At 40.9% G+C, this 27,810-nt stretch overlaps 1 protein-coding gene across 2 annotated transcripts in view; it reads right to left on the reverse strand.

Moving 5' to 3' along the window:
- EML6 (EMAP like 6) overlaps nucleotides 1-27,810 on the reverse strand; it is a gene marked incomplete at its 3' end in the record, with an annotated part of 209,727 nt that overhangs the window by 58,975 nt on the left and 122,942 nt on the right. For both annotated transcript variants that reach the window (XM_081100953.1, XM_081100954.1), the window contains exons 16-21: nucleotides 20,932-21,025; nucleotides 11,116-11,216; nucleotides 9,650-9,852; nucleotides 7,790-7,901; nucleotides 7,430-7,557; nucleotides 2,730-2,871 (exon numbers count right to left, since the gene is read on the reverse strand). In XM_081100953.1, coding sequence (XP_080957079.1) covers nucleotides 2,730-2,871; nucleotides 7,430-7,557; nucleotides 7,790-7,901; nucleotides 9,650-9,852; nucleotides 11,116-11,216; nucleotides 20,932-21,025 — 780 coding nt within the window. The remainder of the gene's footprint in view (nucleotides 1-2,729; nucleotides 2,872-7,429; nucleotides 7,558-7,789; nucleotides 7,902-9,649; nucleotides 9,853-11,115; nucleotides 11,217-20,931; nucleotides 21,026-27,810) is intronic.

The following is a 27,810-nucleotide window of genomic DNA, read 5'->3' on the forward strand; positions in this document are numbered from 1 at the left end:
TACCTGGGGTTTCCCAAGGGTTACTATAACTAGTATCTTTGCTCCCAAGAAAAGAGGTGATACTTAAGAACAGACATTCCATAACAAACTTTTTAGAAACTATTTTTTTAAATCATGCCGTACATGTAAAACTTGCTTTAGAGAACCCTGTTCGGTTCTCGGAATCGTGGGTCATGGTGCCTCATTCTAGAGGTGAAAGGTTTTGTTCCTGCCTCTTCTGTCACGAGAAGGATGGAATATGGACAACATTCTCTCAAGAGGCATCTGTAAGACTAACCATGGCTGATGCTGCCACGTGAGCAATGTTTTCTCCTGTTTTGTAGCGTCACAGGGAGACACTTATAATGAGGAGTATGGACTCTGGTGGGTATGTTTAATAGGAATCCTAAGAATATGCCCCCCATTCTTATTTTGAAGACTTTGGTAAGCATGGCCCCAGGGATGGGGCAGTCATGCGGCCTTGTGCTAAGGCAAGCATGTCAAACTCTTGGCCCACGGGCTGCATGCCTCGTTTATTTGGTGCATGTTAGCCTTTCAGTTTGACATGCTTGTGCTAAGGCATTTCCTATGAGCTTCCATGCACATTCCTCAGTCACTGCTCGTGGGATACAGAAAGCTATGTTCATACCAACAACTTCACATCAGCTCACCAATGATATCTTCCTCCCTTCGCTTAGCAAACAGTTATTCACCTACGATGAGTCGGGGCTGGTGCTAGTGCAGAAAGAACAGGAGGCAAGCCTACCCCTGAGGAGATGATCAGATTGGGTTAACCATATAACTTATCATCCAAACCTGGACACTTCTGGGTGCAAGGGAGAGCTATTAATAATTACACCAGGGCAACAGCCATAAACGGGGCTGAATGGTCATCTTATCTAACATAATTTAGTAACTGTTCTTTTGAACTGAGGTCTAACTAGTGAATAAAGTCCATTGTCTGACACTCAAGCCACTCACGATGAGGACTTGGTCCATCGTTTCCCCATATAAATCAGCGGCCAAATGATTCAATCCTGTGGTGGTAAAGGGCATGGGCTTTGGAGTCAGACCTGGGCTGGAGTCCTGGCTCCATTAACAAACGCCCAGGTGTGCAGTGGGAAGAGAGGAATAAGGTAGGAGGAGGCAGTGCCATGCAGTGGCCACAGGTGTGCTCTCTGAAGCCCCATGTCCTGGGTTTCAATTCAGTTCCATCACTTACAAGCTCTGAGATTTCCGGCAAATGACTTAAGTTCTCTGCGCCTCAGTTTCCTAATTCCTAAGTGGTAACAATGACCTTACTCAGTGGATTCCCACCAAATGCAGAGTGCTAGCACAGTTGCTGGCTCAGCAATATTAGCCACCATCATCGTTGTTACTATTCTCTGACACCTTCATTTTCTCCTAGAATACACTCCCCATGTCTCTCTGCTTATAAAACAAATACTTTAGTGCTAGACCCAATGTCATCCTTTCCTGCCTCAACTTTCAGAAACCCTTTGGGCCTCAGCTCTCATCTTCTTCTATGATGAAGCCAACCCTGGCAGCAGGCCTTTCTCTGCGCCTCCTGGTACCTGGTTTGTGCCAGATTATCTTTGGTTGCCTCTCCACACCCTCTCTCAACCCTCTTCAGAGCCTGGAGCTGGCCTGTGCAGACGGCATCAATGGGCCTTCTTGCCCTCTGGCTTCTGATTGGGTTTGGCCAAGGGGGAGCATAGACAGGAAACAAAAGAGGAAGGAAGGAAGGAAGGAAGGAAGGAAGGAAGGAAGGAAGGAAGGAAGAAAGGGAGGGAGGGAGGGAGGGAGGGAATAGGGAAGGGAGAAAAGAAGGAAGAAAAGAAGGGAGGGAGGGAGGGAGGGAGGGAGGAGATAGGGAAGGGAGGGAAGAAGGAAGGATCCCCCTGGCTGCCTCCCTGGGGTTGCTGCATGTGGCTGAATCTCGGCTGATGGTCACAGCTGCTGTCAGGCTGCATCTCACTTTCAAGGTCCCGGCGATCGCTCCCTCCTCTTGCCCTTTCAGGCCCAGGGCTGGTAAAGGTACCAGCTGCTAATAGCCGCACAGTGCTGCTCTATCCATACCCACCCCTTTACAAACAATCTTGTTTTCAGGCTCTCCTCACATTACCCAATTTGAATGGACCATCTGTTGCTGGGACTCTGCTCCAATCTTGTCCATCTCTGACACTAGAGATGGGACCATTCATCTTGGATGCTCAGTCCTGAGACACAGAAGCTACTCAGTAAATATTTGCTGCATTTGTACTTGGTATGCCTCTTAGTTCTAGTGCATATAGGTGTTCAATACGTACACTATTTACTCATTTCTTGATATTAAGTATTACTTTTTGTTTAGCAGATTTTCATTTTTCAGCAAATAAAACCAGTTCTGGAGACGGTTAGACATACAATCAAACAGCATGTTTTAGAAGCTGATGTATTTCAACTGATGCACACAGCTCTCGAGGAGAAGAGGAAGGACATATTGCCCCCAGGTGGCAAATGCCTGTGAAGTGCAAGGAAAAGCAAGTGAGTAACGGAGCTGGGCACCGACAGATCAGGCCAGCCTCCTGGAATAATTCAAAGCCTGTGGAAGTATGACCGCAGTAACAAACACTGAATTCCCGTTGCCTGACACACTTGGGGGCATCCAACAGGTGCTGTCAGTGAATATCAGTTGAATGAACAAATGAACCCAACCCGTTCTGTTCTTTGTAAATACTCTTACAGATGTGGAAGGTGAGGTCATGTACCTTTTTTGAGTTTCCGTACCGCCAGCATGCGGTGCTGGGAGGATAATTCCCAGATGCGCAGGGTTTTATCATCGCTCACTGTTGCACAGATGGGCAGGAGAGGGTGAGCTGCCAGCCCCCACACTTCTCCCTCCATGTGCCCCTGTGGAGAGGAAACAGGACAACAACTCGGTGTGTGTGTCTTGGCTCGCTCTTTGGCAGCCTCATGCAGCATATGCAGCCAAGTGTCTTCCAAACAGGTTCAAGTACGAATAAACACAGTTAGAGCTTCCTGGAGCCAAAATGATTGCAGTGAATATGCTTTTCACTTGAACTTGAACCGAAAGCTGGGCTGACATGATGCTAAAGCATTCCTTTAGGAAGCACAGTAGGGATTTGTTGCTTATAAATTTTGTTTTATATGATGCCAAACATCTTTTCATTTAGAAACATCTGGGTGAATAATGAAGTGCCTTCATTTTAATCTGTTGTTTGACATCAGATAAGCAATATATATATATATATATCCTTATAAGACACAATTTATTGATCACAATGACACAATAAAACCAGATTCTAAAGATGCAGGAACTACCTATCTTAGACAGCAATATTCTTGTCCATTTATTTCCATTTTAGTCCTTTGAAAATATAGCATTTGGCAGAACAGAAATAAAGACAGTTAAAGTTTTCACTTCAAGTGTCCTGGGTTCAACATTTGCTCACAAATTGGTCTATCCAATGGACTTTGGACAACTGGGAGGTGTGTCACAGGCTCCAGGCCAATTCCACTTATCTGTACTTTATCACAAACACACTTAACTGGCTTAGAATAATAACTGAGATAAAACAGTATCTATATATATAAAAGGCTAAGTGTCCATCTGTCCGACAGGTAGCTATGAGGCACACTGACCACCAGGGAGCAGATGCTCAACGCCCGAGCTGCCATGACGCGCACTGGCCATTTAAAAACAAACAGCACCACAGACCTGATGCTGACAAACCAACACTCAGCTTCCCCCAAGTGGGATACAGGCCCCACCACCACCCTGGAGCGACACCCCACCAAATCGCAGCCAATGCTGCCAAGACTCCATGGCACAAATGCAGCCTACAGCCCAGCCCAGCCTGGAAATGGTCGCTGTGGGTGCTGGGTAATGGTGTCACGTAGCAACACCCAGCTTCATCTCCCTAGCAACTAGCCTCCTTGGAGTTTCTTCAGCCCAGGAACTCAACTTGCTTTATAGCCAAGATGCAAACATTTTACAGTTTAACCAAATGTTTGTGAAGCATTTTCCGGTGCCTCACTCATTTGATCCTCACAGAAGTCCTGGAGTAGGTAGATAGGAGACTCGGTAGAATCCTATTTTCTTTTCATTAGCAAGATGCAAATAGCAATATTGAAATATTTCTTCTAATTAATTTCCTTTCAATGTGCACAAATCTGTGCACCAGGACACTAGTTTAAAAATAAATAATTAGGGAGAAAACAAATCCCATTTCTATAATTTGTCCCTCAGTAAAGCCATGTAAACAGATTAGTGTATGAGGCAATAAGACAGAGCAGATTGTTAACTGAATTTCTACTTTTAGTGGCTAATTATAAAAAGGCTCTGCTCAGTGAAAAGAAAAGAAAGACCACAGACAGGCATCTGGAAATGTCTGGAGTTGGAATGCTTTGGGGAACAGGTGGCTTTCCAGAGAGAAATTGGATGGTTATGATTTAACTAGGAAGCTGTTTGAGCAAAACAGTAATTTGGCAGAAGACAGAGTTCCAAATTCAGGTGACATTCAAATACCTGTGGAGGGCTGAAGGGTGCAAATGTTTTTGAACTTATTGCATTTGGAGCATCCTATATCCCCAGCTTTCTTCCCTTCAGAAGCCTCCCACCTCCAAGATCATAGTCAGAGGATGGGTCCGGCATCGACCCCAGCTTGCCCCTAGCCTGGAGCTGCTTGGAGCTCTTTTATGGACCAAGGCCCTTTGCTCATTTTGCTTGAGGACAGGGTTATGGTGCTCTGAGGCCCTTTCCAACCACTGCTTCATATATTGACTTAAAAATTATATTTCCTTAATCTATGATCCTATTAACTCCTGTCTAACATAGCCATGGACAGTGAGCGAGGCAGGCTGGGAGTACCTCGAGTGGCACAAGGAAATGAGCTTGGGATCTTACTTTCCTACTGTATCTCCCAGGAAGCTGATAATAAACAGCTATACGACTGAGCTGACTATATTCAAAGTGCCCACAATGGAAATGGTCAGAAATCACGTCATGTCACTTCTCTCTTCCCCCAACATAGCTTTCCTTCTCTTAAAAATCAGCAATGTATTCTAAATGATACTGGACTGCCGTGCTACTGAACCTGGAAAAGCGGACCTGAAGTCTTCCCACACAGGCTAGCTGATGGTCCTAATCACGCGGCCTCTCCTGTCCCTGAGCTTTCCCTCCGTGTCCGTCTTCTCCGAATGGGGCCGAGAGACTGGGAACAGGTGGCCCTACCCACTGTGCACGGCACAGGGCAGATCTCGGCAGGAGCCCAACAACACTGACTGAATTCAACACCAGAGTTTTACCTGGGAGGAAACGGCACAGGCCTGAGGGGCTAGAAGAGGGAAGAGATGCTGAGGAATAAGGAAATGAATGGTGCACATGTAAGAAGAGACGGCTCTACCAGCTCCACAGCTCAGGGGCCGTGCCTTCTGTGCTGCTTTCCACAGCCGCCACTCGGAGACACCGAGAACAGCCTGGTGCAGTGACAAAAAAGGGCTCTGGTGTCTGACAAACTTTGGTTCGGACCCCAGCTCTGCAATTCCTACTGGGCTTTGGGCCTCATCAATAGGGACCAAATTACATACACATTGAAATGAGCCAATCTGTTGTGGGGATGAGAGAGAGATGTTGCATTGCCGGACACACAGGAGGTGCTCAGTAATGGTACCTGTGGCTATTTGTACTATTAGAATGATAGAAATAAATATAAAAAAAATAGTCGTAGAAAACAAAAACGTGAAAAGCTTTTATTGTCAAGTTTAAAACACATTTAAACAACTATAACATAATACCTAAGAGTTTAAAGTTGGAAAACTTAGAGTTTAAGTCTTATAGCACTGTTTAAGTTATATTATGGTAAAAAATTTTAAAAAATATTAAGCAATATAGCACGTATGAAAACAATTTAAAGTCTCAAACATGGGCATTTAAAAAATCAATAATGAACTAAAAAGACTTTAAGTTGTTTACATTGAAACAAACACTTGCTTTTCAATAAAACTAAATAAGAAGTCATTGCCAGAAAGAAAAAGAAATGAGTTTGGCAAGAAACAACAGAAATGCGAGCAGTTAGAGAACAAGACAGTCACACCCAGGACACATCTCAATCCTGCTGCCTGGCACAGTCGGCTATAGAGCTTTGGAGGTTTGGTTTTAACAGAATTTTTTAAACACAGACTCTTATTCAGCACACCCAGAGGAGGACTTGAGCACCTGCATTTCTAAAACCTCTCAGTGATCTGTGTGCAGACCTGTTCCCACGGAGAAGTCAACCAGAGGACCCCTCTCAGTGGGATTTTGGGACTTACCCCGAATAAAGCAAGCCCACAGGCACGGGCCAGGGCAGGGGGAGAAGGCAAAGCTCCTCTACTGGACCCACAGATGTGCTCAGTGCTCATTCTTCTACTCCACCTTCTGAACACACATGCTCTCCCTCCCGTGCCTCTTCCATTTATAAATCAGGTCCATCCATCACCAGATTGGGCAGGACTACCTACCTACTCATCCTCACATACTACTACCCCCTCAGGAGAGACTGTACCATTTCTTTGATCTTTGAGGATTCATTGATATTTATTTTAATCGGATTTTACCTGAATATAATTCTTGAGGGCCAAGGGAGGGTAAGGAGTATGTAGTGTGTTTCTGTGAATCAAAGCTGAGGCTAAAGTGAGGCACAAAATCTAAAGAGATGCTTGTATGTTTGACGTGTGTGGAGCAGAGAACGTCTTGTTAGTTTTACAGATTGACAGACTGAGAGAAAATACCCCTACGGAGCCTTCTGCACTCCTGGAATAGATTTAGATGATGGTATGATGGACTCGTGAGGTGACTCTCAAGATGCTCATGATGATTTTTACACTCTTATGTAATCACCCTTTGAGTACGGCATAAACTGTGGCTTATTTTCAATAAAAACATATGGCAAAGGTGATGGATGTTTATGATTACATATATGTGATACGATTATGCCACACAAGACTGCAGTGCCTATTTTTTCGCTCTCCCTCGCTGGCTTTGAGGAAGTAAGGGGCCATGATGGGGAACCCCATGTAGCAAGGAACTGTGGGCAGCAGCTAAAAGCTGAAGGTGGCCTCTGGCGAACAGCCACCAAGGAATGGAAGCTGTCAGTCCTACAACCACAAGGAACTGAATGAATTCTGCCAACAACCTGAGTGACCTCAAAAGAAGATCCTTCCTCAGTTGAGCCCCAGATGAGACTGCAGCCCTGATCTCCCTGCAGCCTTGTGAAACCTTTAGTAAAGGAACCAGGTAAGCTTATGCTCAGACTCCTGAGCCACAGAAATGATGACATAATAAATGTGTGCTGTTTTAAAAGCTACTGTTTAAATTTTGCACATTAAAACCTCTCCCTGCCCCACACCTCATCCCAGGTCTGGCTCTGATGTGAACTGTGGTTTAGAGTATGTTCAAACATGGTACCTGAACAAGCAGTGTCATTGGGCCACTTTTGTCGATTTCCAGGATCTCTCCATTTTTGGTTCCCACCAGGATATGTCCATGTCCCAAAGTGATGGCACGAATGGAAGGATTATCTTCCAAAAGCAATCCTGAGGGGAGGAAGTGTATTTAATAGAGCTAGAAATAAAAAGGTTATTACATAAATTCTATTTCTTATAGTTCCCAAACTAGGCAATCATCCTTGACATTTCTACCAGGGGCCTAGAGCTCCGAACGTGGAAGAAAGAGAATTGATTTGACCATGGTTTTCGAAGAACCTTAGTACTACCGTCTCCATCCCTATGAACAGACAGGTTTCTACTGCATATTTGGGAGTGGCACCTTTAGAGCTCGTCGACAATGCTGATCTTTTAATGGCGTAAGTCTTCAAGCATCTTTCAAACATATCATCCCAGAGCTCCACGATGCCGTCCTTCCCACCTGTTACAAAACCCTGTGAAGGCACACATGGGAAGAATTACATGCACGTTGAAATGAGCAGTTGTCCACCCAGCCCCAACAGGAGTCCGCCGTGGGTAAAGCAGCTTTGTGTGTGTTTTCTTTCTAAGTAGAGGGGCCTGAAAAATCTGACAAGATGTAATAGCAATGTGATATCTTCGGGAAGCATCTCTCCCCTACTTCTCTAGCAGGATCAAGGACATTCTCCGTGTCCACTGCACTGCCTCCAGGCCTTAGGCTGGCTCTTGGTGCACCGGGCCACGGCCATCCCTGTGCCCAGCCCCCTGACTTAGAGTGGGTTCCTACAGAACAGGACCAGCCACAAAGTCTGGCAGTTTCTGGTAACTCCTATACTCCTCCTGAATGAATGTGAATTAACATCACAATGAAATGATTGTTAAATACTTTTAAATTAAATAATTACTCCTAGGTGAAAACACCATTATTTCTTATTAAGAGAGAATTAGGCACTTCATATAACAAAATGGTCCTGCTAATTTGTTCAAAAGACATCAATTTCCACAATAATTAAAATCCGGATTAATTTTTACAAAACCTGGAGAGTAAAAAGCTTAACATATTGGATATATTTAACTGAACAGTGATCTTTATTCTTGTTCTAAATTTATGATTTCTTGGCCTTACCACTTTTCCTTCCTGGCAACTTATCACATATACCAACTGTTCTTGGAAAAGTCTTTTTTTTTTTTTTTTTTTTTAAAAAAAGTACCAAGTAACTCATTCTGTTTTCTCAGAAACTTTTAATCTACTGCATTTTAATGATGTTTACAAGGAAAAATATTTTGGAGTTTATTACATTAAATATTCTATTCTTACTATAGATTTTGCACCCAGGGAGATCAATCCCCCAATTAAGTTTAAATGTAGTATATTATACTGTGATATCCTCATCTTTCTCCATGATTTGTCAGCTTAAGTTACCAAGTAATAAAAAGTTTAAACACATTATACCACATCAATTTATGCATTCTGCTTTAATCTCTTCTAACATTTGCAGTTTTCAGTTTAACCAAAAACAAGTTTGCTAGAAAAAAAAAAAAAAAAAAAAAAAAAGCCTAACTACTAAAACAACCATCTAGGTTTGCATAAGCACACTATGTTAGCACAACTCTGAACAGGGACAAATCACCTAACGACTCATGGTACATGACTGTATGTGCATGTGCATGTGTATGTGTATGTGTATGTAGTATATTCTACTGGTTTTGTTTCTTCGGAAAATCCTAAAGCAGCTGGTTAAAGACTTCACTCTGACACTCTTGTTAAAGCTGTTATCAAGATGTTAGAGTGCAGGAAGAAACTGGTCATCAACCTCACTTCTGTTGGATGAAACAATACTCTACCCACTTGGTACTTCTAGGTCTCCGCTCACTGTGCCACTGAGGAGAAGAGAAAGCTGAAATATTTCTCAAGTCTCTTCTCCTGTGTGTTTACGTTTATCCCACCCCTAATTCTTAAGGAGCTTTAGGAGTGAGAGCCAGGAAGAACAAGTGTGAAAAGAAGAGGGGAGAAATTGCATATAAAAATAATTATAAATGAAAAAGAAAATTTAAAATATTTGCACTCCCTGCCTTCTCTTGACTGGAGGTTCATTACGACGACGTCCTAATTCAGACACTTCTGTTTTTAGACACAGGATTCTCTTGGTGTCTACTCTCCTAAGATTAACTTACAATTTTAGAAAGCCGAGGAGGAAAGTGAATTCTGATAAAGATGCCATACCTTGTCCAATGCGTACATAGCAAACACGGGCCCGTCATGAGCCTTCACCGTCTTCAGTAGTAGAATGTCTTTCCAAATGAAAATATCTCCTGTAGCTGCTCCTGAGAAGACTAGATCTTCCATCCGCCCATAAGAAACACACATCATTGTTTCCAATTTTCCGACACTGCCAAAGATTCCCCTTTTAGAGGTGAAGCCCCCACCTGGAGTGGACCAAGAGGATTTATTACGTGGTTTTATTTTGAAGTGACACTTTCTATGAATGTGGAGAATGACTACCTTTAATGAAAAGCCCAGTGTGTCGTTATGTGTATACACAGAGATGTATGAAAACGGCAGGAAATATCATAGACAAAAATATAAGGGGTTTTTCATTCACTCAGGCATTAATTCAGCATTTACTGAGTCCCTACTCTGTGGCAGGCTTGGTGGTCAACGCTGGAATATAAAGATGAAGAGAGAGCTCCTGCCTTCAAGGAACTTAGGGTCTGGCTGGAGAGGGGACTCAGTAATCATACACTTCTCAGTCACACAAGAGATCGTCAAACCAAGGGCCAGTGCTAGGTCTGGGACAGCCAGAGGAAGGAGTGACTGGGTGTGTGGGGGAGATGGGGCCGTCTTCCTGAATGCTGAGCAAAAAGAACAGAAGCAGCGCTGGCTGTGAATGTGAAAAGCAAACATGTTATATATGTTTTGCCTCAGTTTTAATCACAGCAGCTTTGGGGTGAGAAAAATGAATCACTGTGTAGGAGAAGGTACAGCAGATTCGTCCCTGGGATGTTCTCATTTCCCTGCACTTCCTGACGAGCACGGAGAAACACAGACTCACGCCGGACAACGCCACGCAGGCTGGCTCTCCCGACACGCTAGTGCCAGTATCCTTTCTTGAAAAATAGAAGCTTTTTTATGCTGTGACCAGGATAAAATTGGGCTTGGTATTAAAGCTGATACTAAGAGTTCAGAAGCAATTTTAGTAACAGGTATGACTTATTAGTGAGAAGAATAAGATATCAGTATATGTTTTGTCATGCTTATTTACTCATTACTATTACCAATATTATAATCCACAAGTATTTATTTTGACTACTTAGTGGGTATAGTGTCAGGATTTAGTTCATTCTTTGAATTCAGTGATAAAGGAACCCTCCCTGAAAACTGGATTCACCCAACCAAGGTGTGATTATTTTACTTCCTGCTCAGCAGTCCAACATAATGACTGCTTTCAGAACAGAGGGCTAAAGAGAATTATTTTCACACCAGAGCATGTTCCAAAGCTTTCTAGATATTGATGAATATGCATAGCATCATATAGAGTGCTCTAAGTTTCGCAGCTTAGACACTAAGTAGTCCAAAGTGGATTTGGGAGAGAATATCTTTCAGGAGCATTTTAATTTTAGATTGTAGAGACATGGTCATGGTCTTCTCCAGCTTTCAACCACATAAATGATAAACCCAAACAACAGTACCTGCTTGTTGCCAGAATTTGATGTGCTTTATCCCAACTGTAACCAGTTTGTCAACATGGTGTGGGTTACACTTTACCACAAATATCTTATCTTTATGTCCTCTGTAAGAGACAAATAAGAAAAAAAATTCTAATCTTGATGGCAGCAATGATACAGAGTTTTAATAAAAGCGTGCATTTGGTCTGTCATTAAGCATATGTAATAGGACAACTAAATTAGAAGATGACTTAAATTACACAGAGTCGACATTAAAATAATAAGCATTAGGTTTCTTTGAATGTCTGAGCCCTTTATCTCACCTTAATATTGCTACCAAACTCTAGTTAATTATGCTTTAAACAAATTAATGAAATATCTAAAATAGATCAGAATGTCTCTGTAAGATAAAATTAATGTCCCTGCCATAGGATTGAGAATAATTCTTGGGATATGGAGCTCTGATACAGGAGGAGAAAGAAGACACTGGAATAGCATTAATGGGGAGCTTCCAATGTAATATTCTTACTGTGGAAATCATAACTTTGGGTTTAACAGAGTTTCACCTAGCAATGTACTCACTGGAAATCAAAGCCCCGCTTACATCCACAGAGAGAGAGGATGTTATCTACTGATTTAAGGAACTTTCAGATGCTATGCATTCAGAAAGTTAGGGTTATAACCAAAAGGCAGAATATAAAAGTGAGAACTGGTTCTAGACCTGGAGCTACAGACCTGGCATGCCACGGTGCCGGGGAAATTTCTGCCTAAGAGTATAGTCATCACATTACACTCTAAGGCAGGGGTGGGCAAACTTTTTGACTCGAGGGCCACAATGGGTTCTTAAACTGGACCGGAGGGCCGGAACAAAAGCATGGATGGAGTGTTTGTGTGAACTAATATAAATTCAAAGTAAACATCATTACATAAAAGGGTACGGTCTTTTTTTTTTTTTAGTTTTATTCATTTCAAACGGGCCGGATCCGGCCCGCGGGCCGTAGTTTGCCCACGGCTGCTCTAAGGGCTTCCTGGTCTTCATGCACTACTTCATGGTCTTCTATGGAATATCCTATATAATAAAAGGCTAATATGCAAATCAACCAAACAGCAGAAGGACCAGTCACTACGATGCACACTGACCACCAGGGGGCAGACACTCAACACAGGAGCTTCCCCCTGGTGGTCAGTGCACTCCCACAGGGTGAGCACAGCTCAGCCAGAAGCTGCGCCCATGGCTGCTGAGTGCAGCAGCGGTGGTGGGAGCATCTCCTGCCTCCACGACAGCACTTAGGCCCGGGGAGCAGGCCTAAGCCGGCAGTCAGACATCCCATGAGGGCTCCTAGACTGCGAGAGGGCACAGGCTGGGATGAGGGACCCTCCCCCCCATCCCAGTGCATGAATTCCATGCGCTGGGTGTCTAGTTAAGACATATATTTCATTATGTAAGAGAAATGCAATTAATAAAAAGAACATGACTGACAAATCTCCCTTATGAATATAGATTTTAAAAATCTTAAATAAAATACTAGCAAAGACAATCCAATAACATATTAAAGATAATACATTATAACCAAATGCAAGGTTGGTTCATTATTAAAGAATCAAATAATACAATTCATCATATTAACATATATAAGAAGAAAATGTATGTTATAGTCACAGATGCTGAAAAGATATCGGACAGAAATCTAACACTCATTTGTGGTTTAAAAAACACTCGTCACTCAATGAAGTAGAAATAAATGGATGCTTCTGACTTTTCTATTTCCCTGCACTCCTTGACTCTCGCTGAGAAACCCATGTTCATTCAAGACCAACTGTACACAGGCTGACTCTCCAGCAATGCTGTGTGCCCTTACCTTACAGTTTTTAAAAACCAAAAGTGCTGAAACAGTAACTTATTCATGGAGTGTGTGTGTGAGTGTGTGTGTGTGTGTGTGTGTGTGTGTGTGTGTGTGAACTCAAAAGTCAGATCTTTACTTAATGGCATTCCCAATAAAGTCAAGAATAAGACTATTATTACCACTGCCATTTAACACTGTATTAAACATATTAACTAATGCAGTTAGACAAGATGTCAAAAATTAAAGGCACAAGAACTGGAATGGAAAAGGTAAAACTTTCTATTAGCAGAGGATATAATTATATGTCTAGGAAATTCAAAAGGTAAAACAACTACAAATAAGAGAATTTAGTAAAGTTGCAGTATAAACTCAGAGAGAGCAGGCGGACAGCTCTGCTGTTTCGGGGGGGGGGGAGGGTGTGGAGGGATTGAGCAAAACAGAAAAAAAGAGAGAACTCGTGAACATGGGCAACAGTGTGGTGATTGCCAGGGTGAGGGGTGGGTGGAGGTGGAAGAAGGGACTCCAATCAAAAGAACACTGGATGTTTGTATTTAATCTGGAGTTAGATACCTTAATCTTTAAAGTTATTGTGAAAGAATAAACCACCAGGAATAACCAGATAAAGTATGAAAAAGAAGAGCAAAGTGGGAAGTATAACTCTCTTAGATATTAAGTCTATAAGCCGTCGTAACTAAAACAGTGTGGTACTGGTGCATGAATTGACCGACATATCAACGGCAAAATAGAAAATCTAGAAGACCCAAATGAATATTAAAATGTGGTATATAATAAAGACGGGGTCTCAAATCAACAAGGGAGAAGAGGACCTTTTAAAACAGATGGTGTTTGTCGCCAAATGCTCGTGGGGATGTGGAGCAACAGGAGCTTGATGCATTGCTGATGGAAATTCAAAACGGTGCAGCCACTTTGGAAGACAGTTCAGTGGTTTCTCACAAAACTAAACATGCTCAACATCAGATCCGGCCATCGTGTTCCTGGGTATTTACCCAAAGGAGTGAAGAACTTGCATCCACACAAAAACCTGCATGTGAATGTTTATAGTGACTTTAGTCATCACTGTCAAAACTTGGAAGCAACCAGGACGTACTTCAGTATGTGACCATACAAACAAACTGTGGTGCATCCAGACAGTGGCACGTTACTCAGTGCTAAAAGGAAATGAGCTACCAAGCCATGAAAAGGCATGGAGGAATCTTAAGTGAATACTGCTAAGTGAAAAAAGCTAATCTGGAAAAGCTACACACTGTGTGCTTCCAATTATATGACACGCTGGAAAGGCAAAACTCAGGAGACAGTAAAAGGATTGCCGGATGCCAGGATAGAATGACAGGAGGGATGAACAGGCAAAACACAAAGGGTTTCATTTTAATTTTTTTTCCACAAAGGATTTCTAGAACCCTGAAACAAGTCTGTAAGATACTATAATGATGGACACGTCATTATACATTTATCAAATCTCACAGACTGTACAACGCCAAGAGTGAACCCTAAAGAAAACTATGGGCGCTAGGTGATAGAGTGTCAATCTATTGTCACAAATGTACAATAGATTGTACATTCAGGGGGATATGGAGGTGGTTGTGCATTGGCGGGGGGGGAGTAGGGGATATATAGAAAGGCTACTTTCTGCTCAATTTTGCTCTGAACTTAAAGTAAGGTCTATTTAAAAGGGAAAAGAAAAATGATATTTGGAACACCTCGAAAGCCATATGGAAAAAGGATAAAATTGGATCTGTTCTTTATAACATACCAGGGTAAATTTCCAAATTGTTTAGAGATCTAAATGCAAAGAAGAAGCCATAGCAATGAGAAGACTTTATAAGTGATTTCCTTTTAACCAGAGAGTGGGGAATACACTCCTAAGTATGACTCAAAATCTTGAAACATTAAAAAAATAATTGAAAAATTTGACCACATTAAACCTTTAGCATGGCAAAAAGCACCACAGCAAACTCAAAGGACAAATGGTGAACTGGGAAAAATATCTGCAAATTATAGACAAAGGACAAGTAACCCTAATATATAAAGAACTACTTTCTGTGTGAATTTTATTGTAGAGAAATTGACTGGTTCATGAGGGAAAATTCTTATTTACAGAATTCTAGCTTATATGAAGAATGATAGAATTAGAAATTTATAATTTTAGACCCCTAATCAAATAATCGATTCATTCCACAGTTGTAAATGGATGCTACAACCACTGGATAATATGTTGATGTGGAGCTTTATAATGGAAGGATCAGGCTGATGCTACTAGAACCCACCATCGAGCTGAGTGTTACTAAGCATAGGACAACCAGACATTTCACCCAGTGGTGTGCCACAGGGGTGTGCCCTGGGGGAGGAATTCCATCTCAGACATTGTTTAGAATGGCTGGTTCATGGGAATAATAAAACGCATAATGGCTTATAGTTGTTCTTATTCTTTCACTTTTTTTCTACAGATAATATAGCTCTATTGCTTGCACCTGGGAAGTACTACTCCCAATGCCTCCACCATTGACTATGCCACTGATTATGTTTCTTCCAATGTGATGAAAACTGAAGTATGTATCTAGTATTCTTGTCTAAAAAAATGTAGAAGAAAATATTTGCAAATCATATATCTGATAGAGAACTTGTATCCGAATATATTTTAAACTCCTACAACTCGATAATAAAAAAACAAACCCTATTGCCCGGCCAGTGTGGCTCCCTGGTTGAAAGTTCCTATGAACCAGGAGGTCAGGGTTTGATTCCTGGTCAGGGCACATACCCAAGGTGTGGGCTGGATCCCCAGTAGGGAGTATGCAGGAGGCAGCCGATCAATGATTCTCATCATTGATGGTTCTCTCTCTCCCTCTTCCTTCCTTTCTGAAATCAACAAAAATTATTTTTTAAAAAACCGATTAAAATGGGTAACATATCTAAATAGACATTTCTACAAAGAAGATATGCAAATGGCCAGTAAGTACATGAAAAGATGTTCAACATCATTAGCCATTAGAAAATGAAAATCAAGACATAATCAGATACCACTTTACACCCACTAGAATGGCTATTATAAAATGACAGGCAATAATAAGTGTTGACAGTCTGTGAAAAATTGGAACCGTCACTCATTGTTGGTGGAGATGTAATATGGTTTGGCCACTTTGAGAAATATTTTGGTGGTACCTTAAAATGTTAAACATAAAACTACCAAATAATGCAACAATTCCACTCCTAGCTATAAACCCAAGAGAAATTAAACATGCATTTACTCAAAATCTTGTACACAAATGTTCACAGCAGTATTATTGCCAAAAGGTGGAAACAATCCAAATATCCACCAGCTGAAGAATGAATAAATAAAATGTGGTAGATCCACAGAATGAAATATTATTCAGCAATAAAAAGGAATGAAATACTGATATATGCTATGACACAGATGAACCTTAAATATTATGCTATGTGAAAGAAGCCAGTCATGAAGGACCTCATAGTGTATGACTCTATATACATGCAATGTCCAGAACACAAAAATACAGAGACAGAAAATAGATTAATTAGTGCTAATGGGTGTGGGGCTTCTTTCTGGGGTGGTGAAAGTGCTCTGAAATTTGACAGTGGTAATGATTGCACAACTCTGTAAATATGCTCAGAACCACTGAACTGTACACTTTAAATGGGCAAACTATGGTATAGGATTTACTTATCAATAAAACTGTTGGGGGAAAAACAACGTGAATCTAATCAAGGCTGTGGATCTAACTACCAATTATAAGAAATGCAGGAATGCTCCCAGGAAGAATCAGTCAAGCTTACACTGTGAAACATTCTACAGGTCAAATGACCAGTTCCTCAACTGCATCTGTGTCATTTTTATTTTATCTGCTATAAAATAAAAATCTAAAAGAGGCCTAAGAGAGAGAAGAACCAAATGCAATGCCTGGGCCTTGTTTGAATGCTAATTTGAACAAACCAACTCTCATCTTTGAAACAATCAGAAACGTTTGATTATGAATTTGGTAATAAAGAAATTAATTTATACTATTGCTTTAGTTAGTTGTGATAATGAAATGGTTTTAAAGTGTCTTTTCCTCATTGAAAGCAGGCAGACAGCTCTGGGAGGGGGGCAGTTTGGGGGAGTGGAGGAATTGAGCAACAACAAAAAAGAGAATTAACGGACATGGACAACAGTTGATGATTGTGAGGAGTGGGAGGAAGGGGGAAGGGTGGTGGGAGGAGGTGGAAGAGAGTATAGAGAGGGTAAGTGGTGATGGAAAAATAAATAAACAAACAAACAAACAAATAAATAAATGTAAAATTAGAAAATAAAAGGTGTGTTTTTGTGTAGAAATACCCAATGAAGTGTATTCAGGTCAAATGGCATGATGTCTTACATTTTCTTTAAAATATTATAGCAGAGCCCGGCCAGCGTGGCTCAGTGGTTGAGCATCAACCTATTAACTAGGAGGTCACGGTTCAATTCCCAGTCAGGGCACATGCCCAGGTTGCAGGCTCAATCCCCAGTGTGGGGTGTGTAGGAGGCAGCTGATCAATAATTTTCTCTCATCATTGATGTTTCTATCTCTTCCTCTCCCTTCCTCTCTGAAATCAATACAAATATATTTTAAAAAATATATTATAGCAAAAAAAGTAAAAGTAAAAAATGAGGGGAAAGATTTGTACCATTAGTAGGATGTTGTAGTTGGGTGATAGTTCAAGGAAGTTCATTATGCTAGATCCTCCACTTTTGTCTCACCTTGAAAACTTCCATCATAAAAATTTAAAAGAACAGATCAGAGCCTCTTCATACCTATTATGTGGGCCCTGCTACAGTGAGAGCCAGGAATGAAGGAACTGATTTTTTGAACTTTCTCTTTGTTTCTTTGAAAGTCAAAAGTGAAGCATGAACACTAGGGACAGGATACATCACTGGATGTATTGGGAATAATTTGGACAGAGAGAAAAAAGCTTAGATAAAAGAAAAGAGAAAATATGCTTAATACAAAGTGGAGAAGTGAACCAGATCACCACAAAGGACATTTAAGCATCCAAAGATTTCTTGGTTGGAAGAAAATCCCCACTGATCTAAATCATGAATATACATCTTAGAGAGAAGATGCTAGAGAAAACTAAAATGATAATTAAGGGCAGCTATATTTTTAAAATTACATTTCCTAGATAGAAAAGAGCATTGTTTTGTTTGTTGGTGTCTGTACAATGTCAAATATTTAGATAGAAAAATCTTTTTTGAGAGCACTTTTTAGTTTCCATCTAGTTTCTTGGTATGTAACACATAGCAACGTGGCTAAAGTTCTAAACTGACCAATGATGGCATGTAAATATTTAATGAAAGTCCACATCTAAATAAGGAACATTCATGGGGTACCTCTGTTGTGTGTTTTTTTCCTTTAGACACTCGTTAAATTTGTAGGGAAGTTGCCTACAACTGTGTGTGTAAGGAAAACGAAGTGGAAAAGTTTCTGTCTGTAACCGAGAGAAGAATACGGAAGACTGCTGCTCTAACACAGAGCAGCTCCTCATGCCCGAGTCGTAAGTAATCCACCACAGAGGCCACATGTTAACCTCTATCGCAAGCACGGGGGAAGGAGAAAGGAAAGCACTTCTAGAAGCCAAGGGCAGCTGGCTGTACCGGGCCAGTGGGTCTCTAGTCTTCTATTCCCAGCCCTTTCATTTGCATAAAGGTCCGGTGTGATTTTGCTTTCTCTTCTCTTGTAAAAGTAGCCCTTAACACAGCGGTTCTCAACCTGTGGGTCGCGACCCCTTTGGAGGTCGAGCGACCCTTTCACAGGGGTCGCCTAAGATCATCCTGCATATCAGATATTTACATGACGATTCATAACAGTAGCAACATTACCGTTATGAAGTAGCAACGAAAATAATGTTATGGTTGGGTCACAACATGAGGAACTGTATTTAAAGGGCCAGAAGGTTGAGAACCACTGCCTTAACAGGAAGACCGAATAAATGTTTGACTTATATTCCATCTCTAAAAAGAGATTTAAAATGGAGTACAATCTATAATAATAAAAGTATAATATGCTAATTAGACTGGATGTCCTTCCAGACGAAGCCAGGGCTGCGAGGGAAGCCTGTATCCCGGGGGGCCTGCTGGCGGCTGGAGGGAAGCTCAGGTCCCAGGTGCCTGCTGGTGGCCGGAGGGAAGCTTGGGTCCCGGGTGCTGGCAGCCAGGGGAAGGAAGGCCTACTCTTGCATGAATTTCGTGCATCGGGCCTCTAGTATAGAATAATATAGAGCAGCAGTTCTCAACCTGTGGGTCGCGACCCCTTTGGGGGGTCAAACGACCCTTTCACAGGGGTCGCCTAAGACCATCGGAAAACACATATATAATTACATATTGTTTTTGTGATTAATCACTATGCTTTAATTATGTTCAATTTGTAACAATGAAAATACATCCTGTATATCAGGTATTTACATTACAATTCATAACAGTAGCAAAATTACAGTTATGAAGTAGAAACGAAAATAATTTTATGGTTGGGGGTCACCACAACATGAGGAAACTGTATTAAAGGGTCATGGCATTAGGAAGGTTGAGAACCACTGATATAGAGTAAGCCAGGTAACATAAATTAGAAGACAGTGAGATGATATTTCAGTGAGTTTTAAAAAATGCCAGTTACAGAGCAGTATGCATTCTTTCCCATATATGAATAAAAATGAATAGAAATACTAGAATATACACTAAAGAATATGTGCTAAAATATTAGCTATAGTTATGTCTGGGTAGTGGAATTATGGATAATTTTCATTTTCTTCTGGGTGCTCTTTCATACTAATTTTTCTATAATGATCATGTATTATTTTGAAAACAGAGAAAAGATTAGTGTTATTTTTAAAAAAGATATACATTTAAAAAGTGAGAAGAAAAGGGCGGGACCTGCACCTGAGTACCAGAGGGTCATACAGCAGCGAGGAACAGGACGACGAGAGACCAAGGGAAAGCCATGTGGGCGGAGAATTTATGAGCTGCCATTCGCTGCCAAGAACACCATCTATTCAATAGCTGCCATCAGAAAAGCTTCTCCTTTTCTCCCAAGATGGTCAGCTGGAGTCCTCAAGGCTCCGTCGACTCCTCCTCTGAATCTCCAGCAATTTACAAATCTTCATTCATTAAATCAAATTGCCGAAAAACTTTCCCCCCCACTTAATATTGTGGAGGGAAATATATCAATGTAAAGAAGGAAGTACTGGGCTCAAAGCTATTCATTCAAAAATGATTTCATATTGCAAAATAAGAAGTTGGGGAATGCAGGGAAGAACTAGGAGAGAGGCAAATGGATAACACGGCTTGCGCAACAAATTGTATTGCTGGGCCGTGGCTGCCAGCTATTTTGACTTCTGACCACGTTTGGCAAAGAGCTACGCCCCGTGTTAAGTGGAAAGCAATGCTCAGACATCGGGCTGACTCAGCAGGGAGGGAGGCTGGGGTGAGGGAGGACAGGTGGTCTATAAACAGCAGTCAGTCTTGGAAAGTCTATTTATAAGATGGGAGATTAGGGAAACAATTTGCCTGCTTTGAAAGCGAGTGGCAGACGCACAGGTTGGGGCCTCCTTCCCAGCACGCCACGGCCTCATGACTAATGGGACTTCTGACTCCAGTGACATTGACAATCCTCCACCAGATGCTAAGACAGCGGAAAAACAAGGGGCAAGGCACAAGCCTGAGAAAAGCCGCTTTCCTACTGCTCGTAAAAAGCTTGGTTAGAGATACACATGTGTTACTAAAAGCAAAGTGATGAGTGACTCTCCGGAAAGGATTTCAGAATTTTCCGATTGCCCAAAAACAAGCATTAACTGCTCTCGGTCAGGCGCGGCACCGTGAAATATAGCAACATGTTTTCTATTGGGTGTTAAGCCTTCTATGCGAATTTCATCTGAGTGTGAAGATGAAATCCTACCAGAAAATGAAAACTACTGACCGATACCGAAGCGTGATGATCGGCAGGATGCTGCTTCTTACCTTGTTGTGGCTATCTTTTCTCCCTTTTTCCAGTCCCAAAACACGATGCTGTGAAAATCGTCTAAACCAACCGACACCAGACATTTTCCATCGGCTGTATGAAAACAACACAAACGTCAAATAACCCATTTCTTCAATGAAAAACCGAAACATTTTATATGCTATAAAGACGAATGAGAAATTGACCTTAAGATCATTATTAGGCTCAAGTACATTAGAAGTATCTTATACTAAAGGGGCCTCACTAAAGGAAATGCACAACTACTTAATGCATAAGAACCAGTTGCATAGTTAACTGGCTGCTGAATGTAATCCCTGATCCAACATGCCAGTCTTAGACACAAGGCTGGGGAGCCACTCAGGTAAGTCAGGACAAGCCTGTCTATTTTGTGACAGTCAAATCTCATGACATTTACTGGAAGAGCCATTTGGCTTTGTGACTCAGTCCACTTTCAGCTCCAAAAAACTGGGTTCTGTTAACCCTCTGAGATAAGAGCATTTAGAAACTAAATTTTAACTTCAAAATTTCTTTGAAAAGATAATTTTATCATTTAAAAAATCCGAGTTTCTTAGTTTCCCTATTTCAAATGCAGTATGCTTGTGACGGGACATTTAGGAAATACAGATAGAGGGTATTTGACAATCATCCCAGTTTCTAGGCATACATTTGATGTATATCCTGTCACTTTTTTTCCACTACATAAATGTGCTTAAAAAACAAAACAAAACCAGAATCACACGGAACATACTGTTGGCCAGTCTTTTTTCATTTGTTATAAACATTTTTCCTTTAGCATTAAATATTATTTATAATATCAATGGCTACTGTAATTTAGTGGTTGAGGTTGTTTTCTAAAACATTTAAAAGATTTATGTAAAATTAAATTTGAAATCAGAATAGCTCATTTGCTTTTTCCCTTCAAAGCAGAAGAAAAGGACAGTCGGCAAGTCTTTCCTTTGTTGCCTCCTCACAAAGCTAGGTTCGCAGGACAAGCGCTCTGGTCAGCTGTGCGGGGCGGGAGACAGGTGACCACGCTCAGTGTGCATCCGCTCAGCAGGTGTCTTCTCTGACCACAGAGGACCCACAACATTGGGGCAAAGAAACCCAAGAAAGTGATAAACTGCTTCTCCCCGGTCCCTTCAGCGTCTCAACTGGCACGATTTCAAAGGCAGGCCTGGGGTAGATACAAAATCTGGGTTTCCAGGAAAAATGAGGGAAGTCCAGTTAAACTGGAATTTCACATAAACAAGAAATAGTTTCTTAGTGTATGTCCTGTATAATATTTATTTTTACACTGCATATTTATACTGCCTGGGACATACTTGCACTAAACAAAGTATTTGTTTATATGAAATTCTAATTTAATTGGACCTCCTGATTTTAATTAGCTAGATCTGGCAACCCTCCCCCAAAAGCTGACCAGTGCCCAACCTGTGAGTGCCCTCGCCTGTGCCAGAGACCCACCCCGCAACCACCTGGGAACAGTGGTCTGCTGCTTTTCTGGAGGAGGGAGAGTAAGAGCCTGGTTTAACAAGCCAAATCCTACCCAATCCAGATGACCACTATGTATAAGGCAAGGATTTGAAAGTTACATGAATCCTTTCAAGCCTATCATAGTATTACATGAAGACATTAACACTTTCCTAAAGAGCTAAATCACCACACATTATAAGCAAATGTGTCTTCTCAATCACAACTAAATGATAAATCTTTATGCTTAAATGTTACTAGGCTTTAAATTGGGCAAGGTCTCTTTTTATGAATTTGGGAGAAGGGACTGGTAGGGACTTCCTAGTCATTACCAACAACATTGCTTTTCCACGTGTCTTGGCAGGGGCTGGTTATGTTTCTATAATTGCATGCCTTTTTATTTGGTGATTTTATTTGTATTGGAGTCTTCTGTCTCCCTTTTTAGATTATAAGCTCTTTTAAGGCTTATAGTAATCATATCACGTTTCCTTTATGATCTGCACTCTGAGTTGGTTTTCAAAGAATGCTAATGATACTTGGTGACCTTGAGGAGGAAGAAGATAAAGAAAAGTGCATGTGGACGGTATGAAGGGAAAGGGAATGTACTAGCTTACATAGCTACACATTTTTGTTTTAACTACAATTACTTTCAAAAGCACTGCACAAATACTCAAGGTTTCTTTTTTTCCTTCATTAATTTGATATTTTGTATTATTTTTAAACATGCATAGCTATTTTAATGTATTCTTCTTAGACTACAAGCATCCACACACTTAAGATAGTTTTTAAAGTTTATCTCTTTTGAAAAAGGCCTCAGGGTAAATTGATTATCATGGCTTTTTAAAATTAAAATTTCTGCAAGTCCCCATCAGCTTGTCCTCATAGTTATGTCACTTTACTATCCCTAGAAGGATATCGTGACTATGAGTAGCAATGAAAAAACAGTTCAAAAGTGAAGGTGCCTCAACACTATACCTCTTCTTTTAGGATAGTGACTTTTCCTTTTTTTAAAAAAAATTTTTTTCAATTAAAATTTACGTTCCATATTATTTTGTATTAGTTTTAGATGTATGGCATAATGGTTAGACATCATATACTTTACAAAGTGTCCCCCTGAATTTCCAGTACCCACCTGGCCCCATACATAATTATTAAAATACTATCCTATATAATAAAAGGATAATATGCAAATTGACTGAATGGTGGAATGAACTGTCCCTATGAAGCTGGACTCACGGCTGGCGAGCGCAGTGGCAGTGGTGGGAACCTCTCTTGCCTCTGCAGCAGTGCTAAGGACCCCTCAGGGGGATGTCCGACTGCCGGCTTAAGCCCGCTCCCCACAGTCGGACATGCCCCTGAGAGGTCCCAGACTGCAAGAGGGCACAGGACAGGCTGACGGATACTACCCACCCCAGTGCACAATGTCGTGCACTGGGCCTCTAGTTAACTATATTCCCTATGTTGTACTTTACATCTCATGAATAGTGACTTTTCTTGAGCTGTGAAGGTTTAGGCTATTTCAGCATACTACATACTTTGGAACTATAAATTTGGCTACCTTTCAGTTTCTTCCCAATTTTCATTCTCCCCCACAGAGCTTGACCTTAGCTTTGAAAATCCATTGTTCCTTGACTAGTTTTGGGTTTCTTTATTTTCAGTCGTATTTTTAGAGTCTAGATAATGCTCTTTCAAATCTTTCCAGTCACAGTATGTATTAATTATGGATATTTTGTGACAATGTCCAGCTAAGGCACTTAATGTCAACAGTAAAGGGCAAATTGGAAAGAGAAAATTTTTATTCAGACAATTACAAGTTGGTCCCTGCATTTGAAGCTCATAAAAAATGCATGGTGTTTTTCTTTTTCAGAATTCAACACAATGAAATCAAATTAGTCTTAGAGGTGCCCTTGTGGAACACAAGTATTATTCAATGAAGGTTTTAAAAATATGAGGATGATATTTAGGTTAGAAAATATTTATGGGGCTGAAAGTTTCTCTTTCTAAGCTGGTTTTCTATTCATGTGGAAGCACAGAAACAAAGATGGCTGTTTTCCCTCATCAGTGATGATAAACTCACAAAGACAAAGGGTTGCTCAATTAAGTGAAGCAATCCTTCTTGTTTACATAATTTAGAGTTATGGATTATGTTGTAAGAAATGTTTTTGATTAAAAATGTCTTACTTTTATTTGCTTTGAAACAGTGGCAAGAATAGATAAATCTAAACCCTTATGTGATTTTTTCTTTAGTTTTCACATCATTTGCCTATTTTGTACTTCCGTGACAATTTTTTCCTCTAATAAGAGACAAATGTGCTATCAGTATGTTTCCACATTGCCGGGGTCCAACCCCAGCGGGTCCAGGGGTCCCCAAAGGTGTGGACGGAGTTGGCGAAGAAGGAGGGACACGGAGACAGCGTTCAGTTGATCAGCAGCCTAGCCAGGATCTCCAGCAAAGTTCTGTTTCAGATCTCCAGCCAGGTTCTGTATCCATGTTCTCTTGCTAGGTTCTCCAGGTTCTCTAGCCAGGTTCTGTAGCCATGTTCCCTTGCTAGGTTCTCCAGCCAGGTTCTGTCCAGGTTCTCCAGCCAGGTTCAGTCACCAGGTTCTAGTCAGGTTCTCTTGCCAATTTCTGTAGTCAGGTTCAGTCCAGGATCTTTTGCTATGTTCTCTCGCTAGGTTCTGTCTCTAGGTTCTGAGGCCAGTTTCTGTCCAGGATCTTTTGCCATGTTCTCTCCAGCGAAGTTCTTCTGTCTCTAGAGAACATTCTGTGCCTAGGTTCTGTCTCTCTCTCTATTCTGACTTATTACATCTGTATTTATACCAGTTGATTCCAATCCTATCAATCTCTATTTCAAAGGTTAGGGCGTTTCTTATCTCCATTCCAGGGAGTAAAGATTATGTAGCTTAAGCATGATTGTTCATAGTTAAAGTGATTAATTACCCACCTGGCACTTAGTTAAGAGGTTTTATTCCCTCCCTAACTTCAGGGGAAAATCCCTACCTGGGGAAACAACCTTTCTCAGAGACCTTGGTTAAAACACATAGTGCCAAGAAGGTGAGCAAACATTTTAAGAACAGTATGCCATATATGCCAGGTCCCTTGAAACAGCAAGCATGGACCAGCTCCCGGCACCACATCACCTCCCAAAATGAGCTGATTTGTAAAGGATAGGTGGGTGTGAGGTACTGGGACACACAGATGGGGCCACCAACTAGTTAATAACATGGGTGCCCTGTCTACATGGTTAAGCAGGGAATCTAATCTCCTCTCTTGGGATATTGACTTTTCTATCAGTTTTCAAAAGGAAGGTATAGTTGCCCCTTTAGAGGTAACTGTGTGATTTAGGGCTATTCTAGGCGAGCTCCAAGCATGATGCTCAGGCCAAAAGTTTACACCCGCCTTGGTGGAGGGCAGGGGCAGGAGAAGGCAAGAGGACTGAGGAGGGAGCACTCCCCATCCAGCCGAGCCACCAGCCAGGAAATGTGGATTCTAGCGCTGGATCTGCCACTGTTTGACTTTTCTCTGGGCCTCCATTCTTGGCCTGCAAAGTGGTGCAGGAGTCTGTTGAAGCCTAAAGTATTGTTACCCAAAATACAAGCAAAAAATTTAAACCAAAGAGGCCTCGGCTCACACCTTCAGGAGGTGCCACCATGGGGGTTGACCACAAAGATCAATTAACCCCCACAATTCATCTTCATGTAACCACTCAAGGTGACAGATCAAGCATAAGAGACACTAGTGAACGTTCTTCCTGAATAGTCCTTCATATCAGTGCATTCTAAAACTATCAACTGGTTTCCTTAAACTCCAACACAAAAAACTCATTTTCCACAATCAAAAATAACACCATTGCTGAATAAATGGGCTCTTTCCCAGTGACTGTTACCTGGGAAATAGAGACTGTACTGTTAACACTAAAATTATACTTTTAATGCAGGATATATTTCATATCTAGGGATTTCTTTATTTGCCCAAGATGAGAATTGGAAGCAGTGAGAGAATCAGCTTCTCAACCTCTTCCTAGTATCTGGTTTCTCTCCCTCACTACTCCCCCTCACTCCCCCAAAAATCTGCAGGATTGCCTCATGAGGGAAAGATTTCCAAGATCATTGCTTTTTTTAATTATTATTATTGACTTCACAGAGGAAGGGAGAGGGAGAGAGAGTCAGAAACATCAATAAGAGAGAATCATTGATCAGCTGCCTACCACACGCCCCCCACTGGGGACCGAGCTCACAACCCAGGCATGTGCTCTTCACTGGAATGGAAGCCAGGACCCTTTAGTCTGCAGGCCAGCACTCTATCCACTGAGCCAAACTAGCTATGGCTCGAAGATCATTTCTTGATCCTTCTTCTATAAAACTACTAAGCCCAGAAGAGATGTGAGCTCTTAGAAATTCAGAGACCAAGTTACTGGATAGCAGCTTACTCACTCATCTCATAATTAATTAATGTCTTTGATCAACATTCCTCTAATTCCTTTCTCTAATGGTATTTAAGTAACATGAGTTAGTTCTTTTGATTCTTCTAAATTAAAAAGAATCAATCAATTCTATGGGAAAAAAATCTAATGACTGTTAAATTCTATTTATATTATTCTAAATTTCTTGCTACTCTGTTTATATGCTAATAAACACACATACATTTTCAGATGAAATCAGTGAATAGGTGCTATTTTGAGTCCTATTTTTCTGCTACTTAACTTGGTACATAGAAATATGTATGAAATACACATAGTCTACATACTTGTCATTTTGAATTATAGCTTTTATTTTATGGTGCCAAATTGTTTGCTAGAATTATTCAGTTAATTTTCAATGCTGCCAAAATATGAATATATTAGATTCTTTATAAACTAGTACACATTCAGGTTTTATTATTTTTATTTATTTTTGCTACTTTAATGGGTATCTTACCACTCTTTTAGAGCATACTTAATATTATTTTTATATTAAGTATACACATATATACCTGCTAGCAAACTTAATTTTAGGAAAAGGGAAATTTGGCCATTGAGAAGTGGAACTACGAAAAATACAGAAGAAAGTCATTCACATATTTGGAGTAGAACTATATTTGAACTCAAATTAGGGATTCCTTTAGATTTTACTGCTTTGTCAAGGACAGGTGGCACACCTACCATAAAACTGCATGTCCACCAAACCTGTGGAAGTCTAGGACTTTGTATTCTGTTTATTGGGTGTGTTATCTGGACTTTCAACTGGCAGGTGTTATGCCGAGTAGTTCTCTTTCCTTGATACTCATGCCTTCTCTACCTCAGACACCCACTAGTGTAGAGTGCAAACTGCTTAGCTTTGATTTTTACTAATCCAATAACCACAGAAAGTGTAACTGTAATATCGATTTCCTCAGATTTGTAGTTTATAGTTTGTGAGAATGTGCATTT

Source organism: Myotis nattereri, assembly GCF_964212035.1.
Source record: "Myotis nattereri genome assembly, chromosome: 10".
NCBI classification, from domain to species: domain Eukaryota; kingdom Metazoa; phylum Chordata; class Mammalia; order Chiroptera; family Vespertilionidae; genus Myotis; species Myotis nattereri.